Here is a 14,649-nt window from a genome sequence, read left to right as displayed (position 1 = left end):
AAGATACTGGGGACCGGGGCGCTTCCCAAACACCTGGGGCAGAAGCGCAGGAAGAGAAAGGCTGCCCTCAGGCTAGGTTAGGGAATGGACTTGACCACGCCTCCGTGCCTCCGGAGTGGGACCTCCTGGGGCTGCCTGGGAAGAGTTCTTTCCTTCCACAGGCGAGCATCCACTCGCGTGTCCTGGAGGAAGCCACAGCGGCCCCTAGTGACCTGTAGGGAGTCCCAGGAGCGGGGGGCCCAGAGCTCCCCATTCTTTCCATGGCCCCGCCCAGCGAGAGGCAGCCAGTGAGGTGGGGGAGTACCCCAGGATAGTGGTTTTCACTCTACATCCACGTCCTCCTTCCACACAGAATTTGAGACAGCTGGCAGGCTATTCGGTAGGGCGGTGAAGTGTAACAAAGGGGTAGGACCAGGAAGGAGAAGAGATTATTACGCACATTTCCCCCTATAATTGTTACTCCCCCATTCTCTCTCCTTTGACTTTGAATATACAATTCGCTTTGTTAATGAGGAAAAAAGAACCTTTGCCCTCTTTGAGCTGAAGGAAACTTCCCTCTTGGCTTTCCCCCAACTACGTTCCTACAGCAGACACATTTGGGGTGTCAGGAAAGTGAGGCATGCAGGGATGAGGAGCGCGCCCAGAACCACCCAGCATCAGGGACAGATAGTGTCTGATGGCGCCGGTGGCCAAGGTGCTGGCATGGGCGAGGGCCGAGCACTTGAACTCACAGTTTTCCTTCTTCTCCGCAGGAAGGGCTCATTACTAAGAACAGAGTGGTAGAACTTTCGGGAGAGGGGTCTATGTGACCTGGGGGAACACGAGACAAGTTTGAGCCTCAGTTTCCTCATCTGTAAAATGGGTGTGATGATGGGGTGCCCGGGTGGCTCAGTCGGTTACGTGGCCAACTCTTGATTTTGCCTCAGGTCATGGTCTCAGGGTTATGAGATTGAGTCCCCAGTCGGGGTCTGTGTTCAGCGCGGGGTCTGCTTGAGATTTTCTCTCCCTCTTTCTCTGCCACCTCCTCCCGGACTGCTTGCGGGCTGTCTCTCTCTAAAATCAATCAATCAATCAATCTTTTAAATGGGGGTGATGAGCTCTCTGTCTTGAGGCATAGGGAATATCGTTTCCTGGAAAGACTGGAAAGACTAGATGCAAAGAGGACCAGTCACTAGTTGGCAATACTTTCCCCTTCCTTATCCCCATTAACAGATGGGAAAACTGAGGCCTAAGGAGAGGACACGGCAAGCTCAAGTCCACTATGGCAGGCCCAGGACAAGGTCTTCTTGGCCCTGGGGCCACACAGCCCGGGCTCTATCCCTTCCACCACCATGGTTCTCAGACCTTCCCTGGCCTCGGTCAGTTCTCCTGGGAGATGGCGGAGGGAGGGGGGCAGCAGGTGGCGGTGGCTGGAGAAAGAGAGGGAAGAGGAGAATTCTAGCCTTGTTCCAGCCCCCGCGGCAGTTGGGACTGCTTCTCAGGAGGACAGATGTTTCACCAAATGGCAAATGCACGTGCGTTTCCCTGGCTTGGGGAGGAGGTGGGCGCTGAGCAGGAGATGCCAGCTGGGAGGGCCGAGAACCGTGGCCGCACCTGAGGGGTTTAAATAGCCACCGCCTTCTCTGGCCGACGCCGCAAGAGAGGCATCTGGGCAGGATGGCGGGGGGAAGCAGGGAACAGAGCAGCCCATTCAGAATCTGTCACAGCCCCGAGATGAGTGCCCGGCTTCTCCTCCCAGAGAGACTTGGCCCACGCACCTCCCCTCCCTGGACCTTCATAGCTGTCACCTGTGAGGTGAGGACTTGAAGCGTCCTGCAGAGGGGGTCTGTCGAGGCCCGGGCCACATGGAGAGACCTACTTGATGGCTGTTGTCATCCCGATGTCCCTGCCGGGGCAGGAGTCCCCACTGCGGCATCTTTGACAAATGGGGACCCACCCCCGGCTCACCTACCTCTGGCGGCAGAGACCTCATCATCTCCCATGATGATCGACAGTGTAATATATTAATTTAGTTGCATAAACCCTGGGGCTGTCTGGCTGGCTCAGAGGAGCAAGCAGCTCCTAATCTTGGGGTCATGAGTTCGAGTCCACTTTAAAATAAAATCTTTTTTTTTTTTAAGATTTTATTTATTTACTTGACAGAGAGAGACACAGCGAGAGAGGGAACACAAGCAGGGGCAGAGGGAGAGGGAGAAGCAGGCTTCCCGCTGAGCAGGGAGCCCAACGTGGGGCTAGATCCCAGGACCCTGGGATCATAACCTGAGCTGAAGGCAGACCCTTAAGGACTGAGACACCCAGGTGCCCCTAAAATAAAGTCTTAAACACACACACACACACACACACAAAACAACGCACGAATTGCGTACACCCTGGAGTCAGAGTCAGACTGTGTGTTGGAATCTAGGCGCCACTACTTAACGTTTGCATGACTTAACCTCTCATGCCTCAGTTTCTCCAGTGTAAGATGGGAATAGTAGCGAGACCTCCCTCACAGCATCGTCGGGACTGGTGCTTCTCAGACTTCCACGTGCCTGTGAAGCAACCGGTGAACTTGTTCACCAGCAGAATCAGACTCAGTGAGGCTGAGCCGGGGCTGGAGACCGCGCATTCCCAGCCTGGGATGCAGGTGCTGCGGGGTCCTCAGACCACACTCTGAGTCTCAGAGGACCGCGGAGGAGTCGGGGAGCGGCAGATCCCATCGCAACAAAGCCAGTGGAGGAGGCCAGTGTTTAGGGAGAGATGAAGGGCCTGGGGGGCGGGGGGAGGACAAGGGCCTACTGGGGTCAAAAGGAGGGTGGTAATAAGGGCCCTTAGCTTATGGGGTCTGCTCTTACAGATGCGGAGACCAAGGCCCAGAGAGGGTGGGCAGACCTGCTCAGGCCACACAGCACTGGGAGGACTCCTGTCTGCTGGTGCTCCTTTGCCCTTCCCCTTTCCTGCTTCCCACCTTGGTGGCCAATAGCCCACAGCCCTCCGGAGTCTCCTGGTCTGTGCTCCTGTGTATCATCTTGTACCAAGGAAAGGAAAACACTAGGGGGGCCCTGGACCTCCCTGACATCTTCTGTACAGTAGCCTCATTCTACGGATGAATCAGCTGCGGCCAAGATGGGAAGGCGTACAGCAGGGAGGCTGGGCCCAAGGTCAGCCTGACTCCAAACTTGAGGACCATGGCTTCGCCTCCTGCTGGGCAGGGCAGAACAAGGTGGGCCTCCCAGCGAACAGGTGAGACAGCTGCAATCCGGCTCCCAGCAAGGAGGAGTTGAACCCCAGGTTGATGGTCACATTTAGGGGTACTTCCTGCACTCTAGGCGTCTGCCAGGCGCCAGCCCGCGGAACCCCCCACTTCACCCTGGTCCACGCCTTATTAACTCGAGGGGCAGATGAGGGGACTGAGGGGCGACAGGGGCGCCGTGGCTGGCCCAGGGTGGCGCGCGGGAGGTCGCGGGGGCCGCGGGAGGACGGGGGTGCCAGAGGCCGCGGCCGGAAGCCCCCTGGTTCGCCCCGGCCGCCCCGCCCCGGGCCCGAGGCGCTGGGCCGGGTGGGAGGCGGGATCTTAGGCGGCGGCGCTTCCTGGCTCGCCTGGCACGGTGGCCGCCCGGCCACGTCACCGCCCGGCCCAGGAGTGTGCGCTGGCGGAGCGGGCGGCGGGCGGGGAGCGCGGGGCTCGGAGCGCGGGCAGCGGCGCGCGGGACCCAGAGCCGGGCCGGGGACGTGGCAGCCGCCTCGCCCGCCAGAAAGTTTCCCGGGAGGTGGCGGCGCGCGCTGCGGGGCCGCTGGGGGCACCATGAACGTGTTCCGGATCCTCGGCGACCTGAGCCACCTCCTGGCCATGATCTTGCTCCTGGGGAAGATCTGGAGGTCCAAGAGCTGCGCGGGTGAGGGTCGCCCCCGGCGGCGGCGGTGGGGGGGCCGGGGGTGGGCCAGGGCCGGGCAGCCCATGCAAGCCTGGGATGGGGGGGGGGGCAGGGTGGGGCGGCTCCCGAATTTCCCTTCAGCGCGAGGGCTTCGGCTTGGCGGTGCTAGGAACTTGTTTTTGCACTGCTCAGCTTCCAAAGAAAGCGTAAAGTTTTTGCCTTTTCAAAGGAGGAGGACTGGCGGAGAATAGGGACGGCGGGTGGGCTTGTGCCTCCGCTCACCCCCACCTTCCCTGCCTTGGCATTGCCCCTGTGGTGGGAAGAGGAGGGAGCTTAGGAGGAGGTGAGACCCTCTCGCCCTGCCAGTGGCTCCCTTTGCTCCGCAGGAGCTGGAGGCCTTTGGCCCAGGGTGGGGTCCGGAGGGGGGATAGGTATGCACACAGGAAGTGGCCTCCAGTTCCCGGGGCCTGTTCCTTTCTTTCCCCACCCCTCTCCCCTGCCCCCTCCTGGGCCCTCTTCCCTTCCCTCAGGAGGCTGTGATGTGGCAGGAGGGACACCTGGCCTGGCCCTGGTGAGCAGGGAGCTGCCCGTGAGCAGAAGCCCAGGGATGGCAGGAGAGGTCCGCCTCTGGCCCAGCAGTCTGGAAGCCCCGCTGGGGGGTTTGGAGAAGTTTCGAGATGGGGCTGGTGGTGACCCCACAGACTCAGTGCATTAAGAGGCTGCTGCAGCCGTCTTTGTCCCCTGCGGTCCCGAGGCGCCTACCCTGTGCTTGGCATGGGGGCAAGGGGGTACAGAGGAGTGTGCAGGCTAGGAGGGGGCCAAGGAGGCAGAGAGCAGATCTCCCCGAAGGCTTCGTGGAGGGAGCAGATCCGCTGGGTCCCGGAGGACGGGCAGGGTGTCGCCCAGGAAGGGTGCGCTGCGCGGAGGGCACTGGGGGCACAAAAGCCCCCAGGTCGCAGAAGGCAGGGCATGTCCCAGGGAGAGTGAGCACCCTGATTTGGGGGTGGTCTGTAAGGGAGATGAGGGGCAGGGGGGGCCTTGTCTTTCAGGGCAGGGAGTTGGGACTGGGGAGTGATGGAAGTTTGGGGAGTGGGGGAGGGGGCCCAGAAGGGACCTGAAGCAGGTCACTCTGAAAGCCGTGTGGCCCCTCCAGAGAGGACGCAGAGAGAACAGTGGGGAGTCCGCCAGCCCGGGAGGCTTGTGGAGGGTGAGGGGTGGGGGCTGGCGTGGGAGGCATTGCAGACGGAAGGCATTGCAAGTGGTTCTGGACCTGCAGGCCATAACAGTTTTCCGTCTCTGGAGAGACAGGCCCTCACAGCCCCTCAGATTCCCACTCGGGGGAGTGAGGCAGCCCCGGTGAGGGGAGGAATCTAGCTGGGCCTGTCCCTGCGCTTCTCCAGAGGGCCCTGGCCGGGATGAGCAACCATGACCAGGAGGGGGCGCTGTTCCCCACCCCGCTCTACCAGCATGGCCCTAGGCCCCCTGGACAGAACTGGGACCACAGGGGCAGGGCCCCGGGCCCCGGGGGGACGGACTTTCCAGCGGTGGGAGACTGCCAACAAGCAGCGGTCAGAGCAGCCAAGAAAATGATACGGTTTGTTAGACGTGCTGAGTGCTACAGGGAAAGGCGAAGGGCAGCCGGGTTGTGCATCCCGTGCGGGTGTGGAGAGGGTGGGCACAGGCCTGGTTGGGATCTGAGGTGAGGGGCCCGGTGCTAGCCCTGCCCACCCCGAGATGCGGAGCCTGGTGAGACCCTCACTGGCCACCCCTCCCCATCCCCCACAGAGGCGGGACACTGGGACTTAGTTCTCACTCAGCCACTGACGCACCGTGTGACCTCAGACCTCAGTTTCCCCGTGTGTGAAGTGGAGGGAGGGCTCCATGGGTCCCTATGTGCTCACATGTTCTCCCCCCGCCCCCTGAGGGACTCTGGCCAGGGACCGGCTCCTGTTCGCTCCCACATCCTGGGTCTGTGTGTGTGTGGCTAGCGCTGGTGGAAATTTTTCACTGCGTTCCAGGGAGTGGGAAAACCTTCATGCTCAAGATTGCCAGGACTCCCAAGCACTGAGGAAAATGTGAGCAAAGTCCGGGAACCTGGCAGGCCGAGGGCACAGAGAGGGGAGGGGTGGGGGAAGGCCGTGGGGGCAGGCAGCAAATTGTCCCCTACCAGACGCCCCTCCTGGACCCCCTAAATGGTGCTGAGGACCTCTCTGCGAGGCCTCTGTGGGAAGGGGCAGCAGCAGCATAGCCCAGAGCTGGCCTCAGGTCAGCCTTGCCCCCTGGTCTGGACTCCATGCCCCATGCCTAGGGGTGGGCTTCCTCCCCCCGAGCCAGCCCCACTGCCGCAAGTCCAAGGCCCAGACCCCCAGGGAGGCACTCTCGTTCTGGCCAAGTCCTGTCCCACCTGTGTGAGTCTACTCGTTTCACAGTGAGGACGGTGGGGCTCAGGCCTGCCATGCTGGTAGGAAGGCTGGCATGGGCCCCCCGCGCCCTCCAGAACGTGAGGGGTTTCGGTGGTATCCATCCTCAGTCTTTAAAGTTGTCCCCCTTGGGGCACCTGGGTGGCTCAGTGGGTTAAGCCTCTGCCTTCAGCTCGGGCCATGATCTCAGGGTCCTGGGATGGAGTCCCATATCAGGCTCTCTGCTCAGCGGGGGCCCTCTCCCTAATAAATAAAAATCTTTAGAAATAAAAAGAAATAAAATTGTCCCCTCTCCCCAAAATGTCCTAGCCCCAGAGGACTAGATAAGGCACCAAGGAGGCCAGTAAAGGAACCAGACCCTTAATCAAGTGATGTCACTTCTCGGTGCCCAAGTCCCCAGTCGTTTCCTTACCCATAGGCCATTGGCCGGTAAGTGGAATGGAGTGGGGTTTGGCAGCAAGGACAGACTTGGGGAGACCAGGGAGACCACCAGGAAGGGTGCTGGGTGGGCAGGGGACATGGACGTGGGCGTAGTGGAGCTGGGGAAGACGGGGAGGGGGGGATACACAGGGGAGGGACCTTAGGATGGCTCTTGGTTTCCTGGCTCTAGCATGGAGGGGACGATGGTGGCATTCTCAAAGGAGGGGAGAGAGGAGGAGGGGCTTGAGGGGATGCTGGGGAGGTCGGTCAGGCTTGCAGCGACAGGTTGGAACTCGGAGGAGTGTCTGGAACCGGGACATCCCTGGTGCAGGGACAGGGAGAAGCCGGGGTAGCCCTGCAACGATCAGGTGGCGAGGACAGGAGCGGCTAGGGGTGGTGAGCCAGCGGAGTGGATGGTCGCAGAAGCCATGGGAAGGACGTGGTTCTGAACAGACACTGTCCTCAGCTGGCTCTGGGAAGGTTGGGTGAGTGAGGACAGAGTTGACCTTTGGATCAGAAACGCAGGCATCACGGCTGGGAGTGGTTTGCTGAGGTGTCCAGACTGGTGTGGGCTTATCTGTCGGGCGAGAGGAAGGGGGGAGTGGGGGGGGGTGGGGGGGAGGGGAGGGCGGGGCTCCCCTTGCCCTGGACCCACCTCCGTGACGCGGCAGAAGTGGCCACAGGGCGATTCAGGAGCGTGACAGCTAAATGTAGTGCTGATTCCTGGATTGGCTTGTGGGACACAAAAGGGATGTCAGCGGGAAGATGGGAGAAACCTGACTAAAGCCTGGAGTTTGGACGGCAGCGCCGTGTCCATGAGAAGGTCGTAGTTTTGGCAAATGTCCTGTGGTTAAGCAAGATGCCCACGTTAGGGGAAGCTGGGTGAAGGGTGTGTGGGACCGACTGGTACGATCTTTACAATTCTGCCAATCTAAAATGAGCTCAAAATAATAAAAAGTTAAAAAAGAGAGCCCAACGCGGGTGAGGCGATAGCACGAGAAGCCTGACCCCGGTTGCGGCAGCTCGATGTGTGCACGCAGGTGTGCACCAGCAGAGATCGGGGAGGATGCCCGCTGAGTCTCTGGGATTCCGGTGACCGCTGCTTTCTTATTTATATCTATGTGTTCTCTTTTTTGTTTTACGAAGGGTAAAAATAGAACTTTTACAAGTAAAAAAGAAAGCATTTTTAATTTTTAGAATTTGGAAAATAAAACGGAACGCTCCATCGGGCCTGCTTTTTCCTCCGCCGGCTCTGGTCTCCCTTGTGAGTCGACACACTGTAAAGTCTGTGAGTTGCTCTGCAAAAGTCAGAGCTTTGGGGACCGTCGGTGGAACTCTGGGGGCGGAGCGAAGAGAAGCCTCCACGCCATCCCACAGCCTCACTGGAGGCGGGAGCCGAACCTGGGCAGGCCCGTGCCGGGGCCCTGGGAACTCGGCGTCTGTGCACACGAGAGGAACTCAAGGGATCCAGCGGGAAGGGCTGTTGCTGACCCTCAGAGAGGGACCGTGCAGGGACAGGGTGTTGTCACTTGAGTGGGACTGGACACCCTGCACACCTTTTCAGCTCAAGCTCTGGGCTTCTTGAGTGTTGGTGGGCCCAGGAGTCTGTGTTCCTATTGTCTCCTGTCCTCCTTTGCCCACAGGTATCTCCGGGAAGAGCCAGATCCTTTTTGCCCTTGTCTTCACCACCAGGTACCTGGATCTGTTCACCAACTTCATCTCCATCTACAACACAGTCATGAAGGTGAGGGGCGGGGGCGGCCATGGTGACAGGGCCTGCGGAGCCCGACAAACCGAGACCGTGCGCTTGGGAACTCAGGCTGTGGAGGCAGGCAAACCCGGATGTGAATCCTGTGTTGTTAGCCGCATGGGACCTGGGCTTGGGCAAGGCCTCTGGCCTCCATGTACCTCCCTTTCCTCATTTACAAGGTGAAGATAATACTAGTACTCACCTCAGAGGGCTTGTGGTGAAAATTAAATGAGGTAATACCTGCAAATACACAGTAGCCATCATATATATATTTTAAAAAGATTTATTTATTTTTAGAGACAGGGTGTGTGTGCAACATGTAAGCCTGCGGGGAGGGGTGGACGGGGAGCAAAGGGCAGAGGGAGAGAATCTCAAGCAGACTTCCTGCTGAGTGCAGAGCCTGAAGCAGGGATTGGGCTCAATCTCAGTCTCAACGACCCCAAGATCATAGCTGAGCCAAAACCCAGAGTTAAACACTTAACCCACTGAGCTACCTAGGTGCCCCCATAGCCATCATATATTAAACAGTAAAGGTTGGCGTTGGTTATAATGGTTAAAAAATAAGCAAAAACAACAACAACAAACACAAACCCTGAGCTTTCAGAGAGATTATTCACCCAACATCCATTTGACAACATTTATTGAGCACCTACTATGAGCCAGGAACTTGAAGAAGACATAGGAGGTTCCTGTTCTCATGGAACCTCTATTCTTTTTTCTTTTTTTTTTTTTTTAATTTATTTGAGAGAGAGAGAGCATGAGAGGGGAGAAGGTCAGAGGGAGAAGCAGACTCCCCATGGAGCTGGGAGCCCGATGTGGGACTCGATCCCAGGACTCCAGGATCATGACCCGAGCTGAAGGCAGTTGCTTAACCAACTGAGCCACCCAGGCGCCCGGGAACCTCTAAGTGGGGAGACAAATAATAAAATAAGCAAGAAAACCTTTGATTAGGAATGAGCCTATGCAAATAATTAAAATGAAAAATCTTTTAAAAGATTTTATTTATTTGACAGAGATCACAAGCAGGCAGAGAGGCAGGCAGAGAGAGAGGAGGAAGCAGGCTCCCTGCCAAGCAGAGAGCCCAATGCGGGGCTTGATCCCAGGACCCCAGGATCATGACCCGAGCAGAGGCTTTAACCCACTGAGCCACCCAGACGCCCCTGCTTGCTTATTTTAAGTAGGCTCCATGCCCGGCATGGAGCTTGGGGTTTGAACTCCTGACCTTGAGATCAAGACCTGAACTGAAATCAAGAGTCAGATGCTTAACCAACTAAGCCACCCAGGCGCCCCATAAAATGTTTTTTAAAAATGGATGATGTGGTAGAGAATGAACAGGAAGCTGTTCAGGGAGTATGACCAGGCAGGGCCTCTCTGAAGAGGTGACATCAATGTCAAGGTCTGTGTGACAAGGAACCAGCTGTGGGATGATCAGAGGAAGTGCATTCCAAGCGGAAGGAACAGCCGTTTCGAACGGTTCCCGTGAGGACAGGAACAAGCATGGTGTACTCCAGGCCAGGCAGGGAGCCCAGCAGGTGAGGGCTGCCACCAGAGGGCTGGGGGAGGGCAGGTGGTGCAGGTCAACAGTTTGGAGTTCGTTTTGTGATAGGATGCCGTTGCTTTGAAGCATGGCCCTGTTTTATGGGAGAAACTGAGCATCTCTTGGTTCCACTCAGAGGTCTTCGGCTCTGGGCCATAACCATTAGAGGTTGTGTTGGGGTGAGGCGTTTTCTGAGCTTTTAATCAGCCATCCTAGCTCTTCTTTTTTTTTTTTTTAAAGCTCTTCACCCAAGATCAAGGGTCACATGCTCCACTGACTGAGCCAGCCAGGTGCCCTTCAGTCATCCTAACTCTTGAAGGCAACATACGTTAGTGAAAGGAGCACAGGTTTCAAAGTCAGTAAAGTGGAATGTGACTGCTTGGATGCTGGGAACAGAGACTTACTAAATAAAAGTTATTTTAGGGGTGCCTGGGTGGTGCAGTCAGTTAAGTGTCGGGCTCTTGGTTTCGGCTCTGGTCGTGATCTCAGGGGTGTGAGATCAAGCCCCGCGTTGGGCTCCGTGCTCAGCTCAGAATCTGCTTGATTCTCTCTTCTTCTGTCTCTGACTGTCCCGCTCGTGCTCTCTTTAAAATGAACACTTTTTAAAAAGTTATTTTAGTAAGATAAAGGTTTATTTTTACCTTCCTCCTAACATGGAATCTGGAGATAGGCAGTCCAGGGCTGGGATGGCAGCTCCTTTTAACTTTCTGCTGCAGCATTTTAGTGTGACCAGGACCCATGCAGTTGCTCAGAAGAGCCCCACACTTGGGTTTAATGCTTTGCTGTTGCCGTCTTGAAATTCAGTTAAGAGGTCCTGCAAATTATACAGAGTCCAAATGTGACACCTACCCTCGAGGTTGCCTCAGGGTCACAAAATGGATGCTGGAACTCCCTACCATCACACCACATTCCGGGCAGGACAGAGGAAGAAGTGGATAAAGCAATAGGGTGTCTGCCAGCTGGGTAAGCCCTTTGTAAAGAGCTTTCTCCAAACTGTACCCAGTAACTCACCTGCACTTTAGTGACCATCCTTATCTGCAGAGGAGGCTGGGAAATGTCGTTTTTAGTTAGGCACATCATCTAATAGTTCCATTTTTTAAGAAGAAAGGCTATATGAGGGGAATTCTGTGTTGCAGGACTATTGTGAAGACCATGTGAGAGAGTATATGTAAATAGCCTAGCACCTAAAAGATACTTAACCAAGGCAAGTTCTCTTTCTCCTCCGTATCAGAGATGTTATGATGTTGTTAGTGTTGAACGGTGTGAGCGTCAGTCTGAAGTCCTAAAATCACGGTCTTCGTGGAAAGTCAACACAGAAATAGCAACCACCACCTACTTAGTTCATTCCTTGACCCGACGATCTGATCTGGACAGCGCTGAGAGGGACTGCAGACACAGCCCTTGGCACAGATGAATGAATTGTAGGAACCTCAGAGAGGTGTTTCTACATTTATGAAGTGAGGAAGTGATCACCACTTCATTCATTCATTCATTCTGGCATGTTTTGTGCTGGGCCCTGAGTTAGGGACTGGGGATGCGGAGGTGGACATGAAGTCAGGACCCTTTTATAGAAATCTCCCAGAGGGGAAAGAGACTGGTACGCATTTACAGGACATATGATCCCAGGTGGCAGTTAACGTGTTCCCATGGGGCTATGGTGACACAAAGGATATTTGGCTTCTGGTGAGACACTAATCTGAGTTTTCAACTACACATAGGAGTTCTCTAGCCCAGTGAGTTCCTGGAGCCAGCAGCATCAGCATTACATAGGGACTTGCTGGAAATGCAGATACTCAGGCCTACTTAGACCCACAAAATCAGTAGGAACTCGGGGCAGGAGGGAAAGAGGCAGCCATTTGTGATTCTGATGCACACACAAATTTGCGAACCTCTGGCAAACCATAAAACCATCACATGCTGGAGGGCAGCTCCTGTGATTAGAGAAAGAGAGCTTTTCTGCAGGAGCAAGGATCAGCTGACTCGAAGGCTGTCAGTCCCAGTGCAAGAATGCTCACAAGTCACTGAGGCCGATCCAGGAATTTGAGTTAAGAGCCCTGGAATTCCAGCCACTGCTAAATCCTTGGACAGAGACCAACGCTGGGCTTCAGCCTAACGTTCTGCACTGGGAAAAAGCCTGGGCATCTTCGGGTCATCATGGTTAGTGCCGTCAGTCCTCATTAGGAGCATCAAGTTACTTAACCAAAGGGTCATTAGCTTCGACTCGGGAGAAATTGCACACACATTTCGCTTTGTCCCCCTTGGGCCAGTGCACTAGCCCTTGATTTGGAAGGTCCCAGCTCAGGGTGGCTTGGAAGCCCAGCAAACAGGTTGGAAAATGACTTGATTCCCACGTGTCTCTTTGCCTCGTTAGGTGGTTTTCCTGCTCTGTGCCTATGTCACCGTGTACATGATCTATGGGAAATTTCGGAAAACATTCGACATTGAGAATGACACATTCCGCCTCGAGTTTCTTCTGGTCCCTGTCGTTGGCCTCTCCTTCCTTGAGAACTACAGTTTTACTCCCCTGGAGGTAAGGGAAAGGAGCCAGAGTGTTAATTCTGAAAGGTAAGGTAAACATGTTCCCTGACATCCTTCCCTCTGGATCCTCTGTAGTATCTGGGCTTGCTTTTTGGTACAGACAGGACGATGACTCCTGTATTGTTGTAAGTTTAAAAACTGGTAATCTGAAAATGGGGACATCCAGATGGTCATTAAGTCAACAAAGCAGCACGCATCACAGCACCAACTTACAGCTACTGAGAACTTCTGTCCAACAGGTGGCTTCTGGAGCACAGTCCAGGCTGGGCTGATCTGGGCTGCAGCCTAAGAATCTGGGGGACTGCAAGCCAGTGTTCACCGACTGCATTTTGAGAAATGATGGCTTCAATTCAGACCAGTTTAGACACTAAGGTTCTGCAACAATTAAAAACTATGTTCTAAAGAAATGTTCATGGGATGTAGAAAACAACAAACAGCAGTTTGCTTTCCTCTTTTAGAAATATTTTATATTTAGACACAGGGGTGGAATGACACACTGATTATTTCAGAAACTTTTTTTTGCTTCACTAGATTACTCCAGTAAACGTACTATGTTAGTAATTACATTCTTTTAAAGAAATGGGCCCCTTCGTGGTCTTGATCCACCTCCTCTGGCCACCTCTCTCTCTGGCTCAGATCCTCTGGACTTTCTCCATCTACCTGGAATCAGTGGCCATCCTGCCCCAGCTCTTCATGATCAGTAAAACCGGAGAGGCTGAGACCATCACTACTCACTACCTGTTCTTTCTTGGGCTGTACCGGGCGCTCTACCTGGCCAACTGGATCAGACGGTACCAGACGGAGAACTTCTACGACCAGATTGCGGTGGTGTCTGGAGTCGTACAGACCATCTTCTACTGTGACTTCTTCTACCTGTATGTGACCAAAGGTAGGTGCCAGAACGGAGCAGGGTTGCTGGCACGGCCACAGGGAGCTACCCATTCAGTATGAGGGATCTGGAAGTGAATGTAGAGACTTAAGTCTCTGCTCCTCACGGCGCTTTTATTTTCTCTGATGGAAGATGAACAGGTTATTTTCAGGAAGCAAGTACCACGAAAGAGCACAGAGCAGGTACATACTGGATGTACCGTGCATGCTGCGTAGAGACGGGAACCGTGGGAGGACCTACGACCAAGTACTTGGTTAGAAAAATACAGGAGAAACATTCCAGAGAAGGGCTTATGTAGGAGTCCCGAGAATGGTACCAGATTGGTGTGACAAGGACTAGAAGGCTAGTGTGGTCAGTCTATAAAGCTGGAGAGCTCAGAGGTCGAGGAGGATCAGGGGTTACGGGTTTGTGCTGATTGCCAAGTGCAGCCACCGGAAGGCTGAAGAACCAGCCCCGCAGTTGCTGTGGAGAGTAGAAGGCAGCACCTAGGGAGACCAGGGATGGGGCAGATGCGGCTGTTCAGGTCACCCGTGTGTGGGCAGATCTCGAGGGAGAGGCATTGGACGTATGTGGAACAGAAAGGGAGGTCAAGTTTACAGCCCAAGGGAAAGTGGGATCAGTAACCAATACCGGGGCGGGGTGGGGTGTTTACTGTTTGTAGTTATGCAGGGATGCAGTGTCCCCCTTGGCTTGAACAGCCAGACACCTATTATGAACTGGGAACCAGAGACCACGGTTAGTAAGGGAGTCTTTCATCAGTGTGATGAATTCTAATTTATCTCCATTTTCTTCTAGTCCTTAAAGGAAAGAAGTTAAGTCTTCCAATGCCAATTTGAAGGTTCCAGAGATGGTTCTACGCCTTAGTAAGGACACTGAACAAAACTATCTGAAATGTTCTGGACTAATACAGGACTTGGGCCAAATGTTAAAATTAAAATGAGAACAATGCTTAGTGTGGATTTCCGCAAAGCACTGATCATTCTATGTAGATGACGTTCTCACCAATAATTATAGCAGCAGTAAAAAAACCTAGGTGAATTATACAAGCATGGGGCCCCAGGTCACCTGGGTATCAATAAATCATAGGTGCTTAACCCACGTATGGGTCAAACTATTGCTCCACAATGTCCTAGCAAGAGCCTCGCGCTAGAACAGTCAGTCCCGTCTGGAGAGAGACCTGTGTACACAGCAGATGCCCCCAAAGACCAGACTTCAAGCATCGGAACATGCTGTTCGATTTT

General features: G+C 54.9%; 1 protein-coding gene across 1 annotated transcript; it reads left to right on the top strand.

Annotated features, from left to right (window-relative positions):
• Positions 1-3,611: 3,611 nt before the first annotated feature.
• KDELR3 (KDEL endoplasmic reticulum protein retention receptor 3) lies at positions 3,612-14,506 on the top strand. Its single transcript, XM_046014060.1, has 5 exons — positions 3,612-3,875; positions 8,338-8,438; positions 12,353-12,511; positions 13,156-13,408; positions 14,204-14,506. The coding sequence occupies exons 1-5, from the start codon at positions 3,785-3,787 to the stop codon at positions 14,242-14,244; spliced, it is 645 nt and encodes a 214-aa protein (XP_045870016.1). The 5' UTR covers positions 3,612-3,784; the 3' UTR covers positions 14,245-14,506.
• The last annotated feature ends 143 nt before the right edge of the window (positions 14,507-14,649 follow it).

This window comes from Meles meles, chromosome 7, assembly GCF_922984935.1.
Source record: "Meles meles chromosome 7, mMelMel3.1 paternal haplotype, whole genome shotgun sequence".
Taxonomy (NCBI): domain Eukaryota; kingdom Metazoa; phylum Chordata; class Mammalia; order Carnivora; family Mustelidae; genus Meles; species Meles meles.
Note: the sequence above shows the minus strand (reverse complement) of the source record. Positions and strands in the feature narration are given on the sequence as shown.

Excerpts from the sequence above, each read along its gene's own strand:
- KDELR3 (XM_046014060.1), top strand. The coding sequence starts at position 3,785 with ATGAACGTGTTCCGGATCCTCGGCGACCTGAGCCACCTCCTGGCCATG. Across the intron at positions 8,439-12,352 it reads TCTACAACACAGTCATGAAG|GTGGTTTTCCTGCTCTGTGC; the intron begins GTGAGGGGCGGG and ends TTGCCTCGTTAG. Across the intron at positions 12,512-13,155 it reads ACAGTTTTACTCCCCTGGAG|ATCCTCTGGACTTTCTCCAT; the intron begins GTAAGGGAAAGG and ends TCTCTGGCTCAG.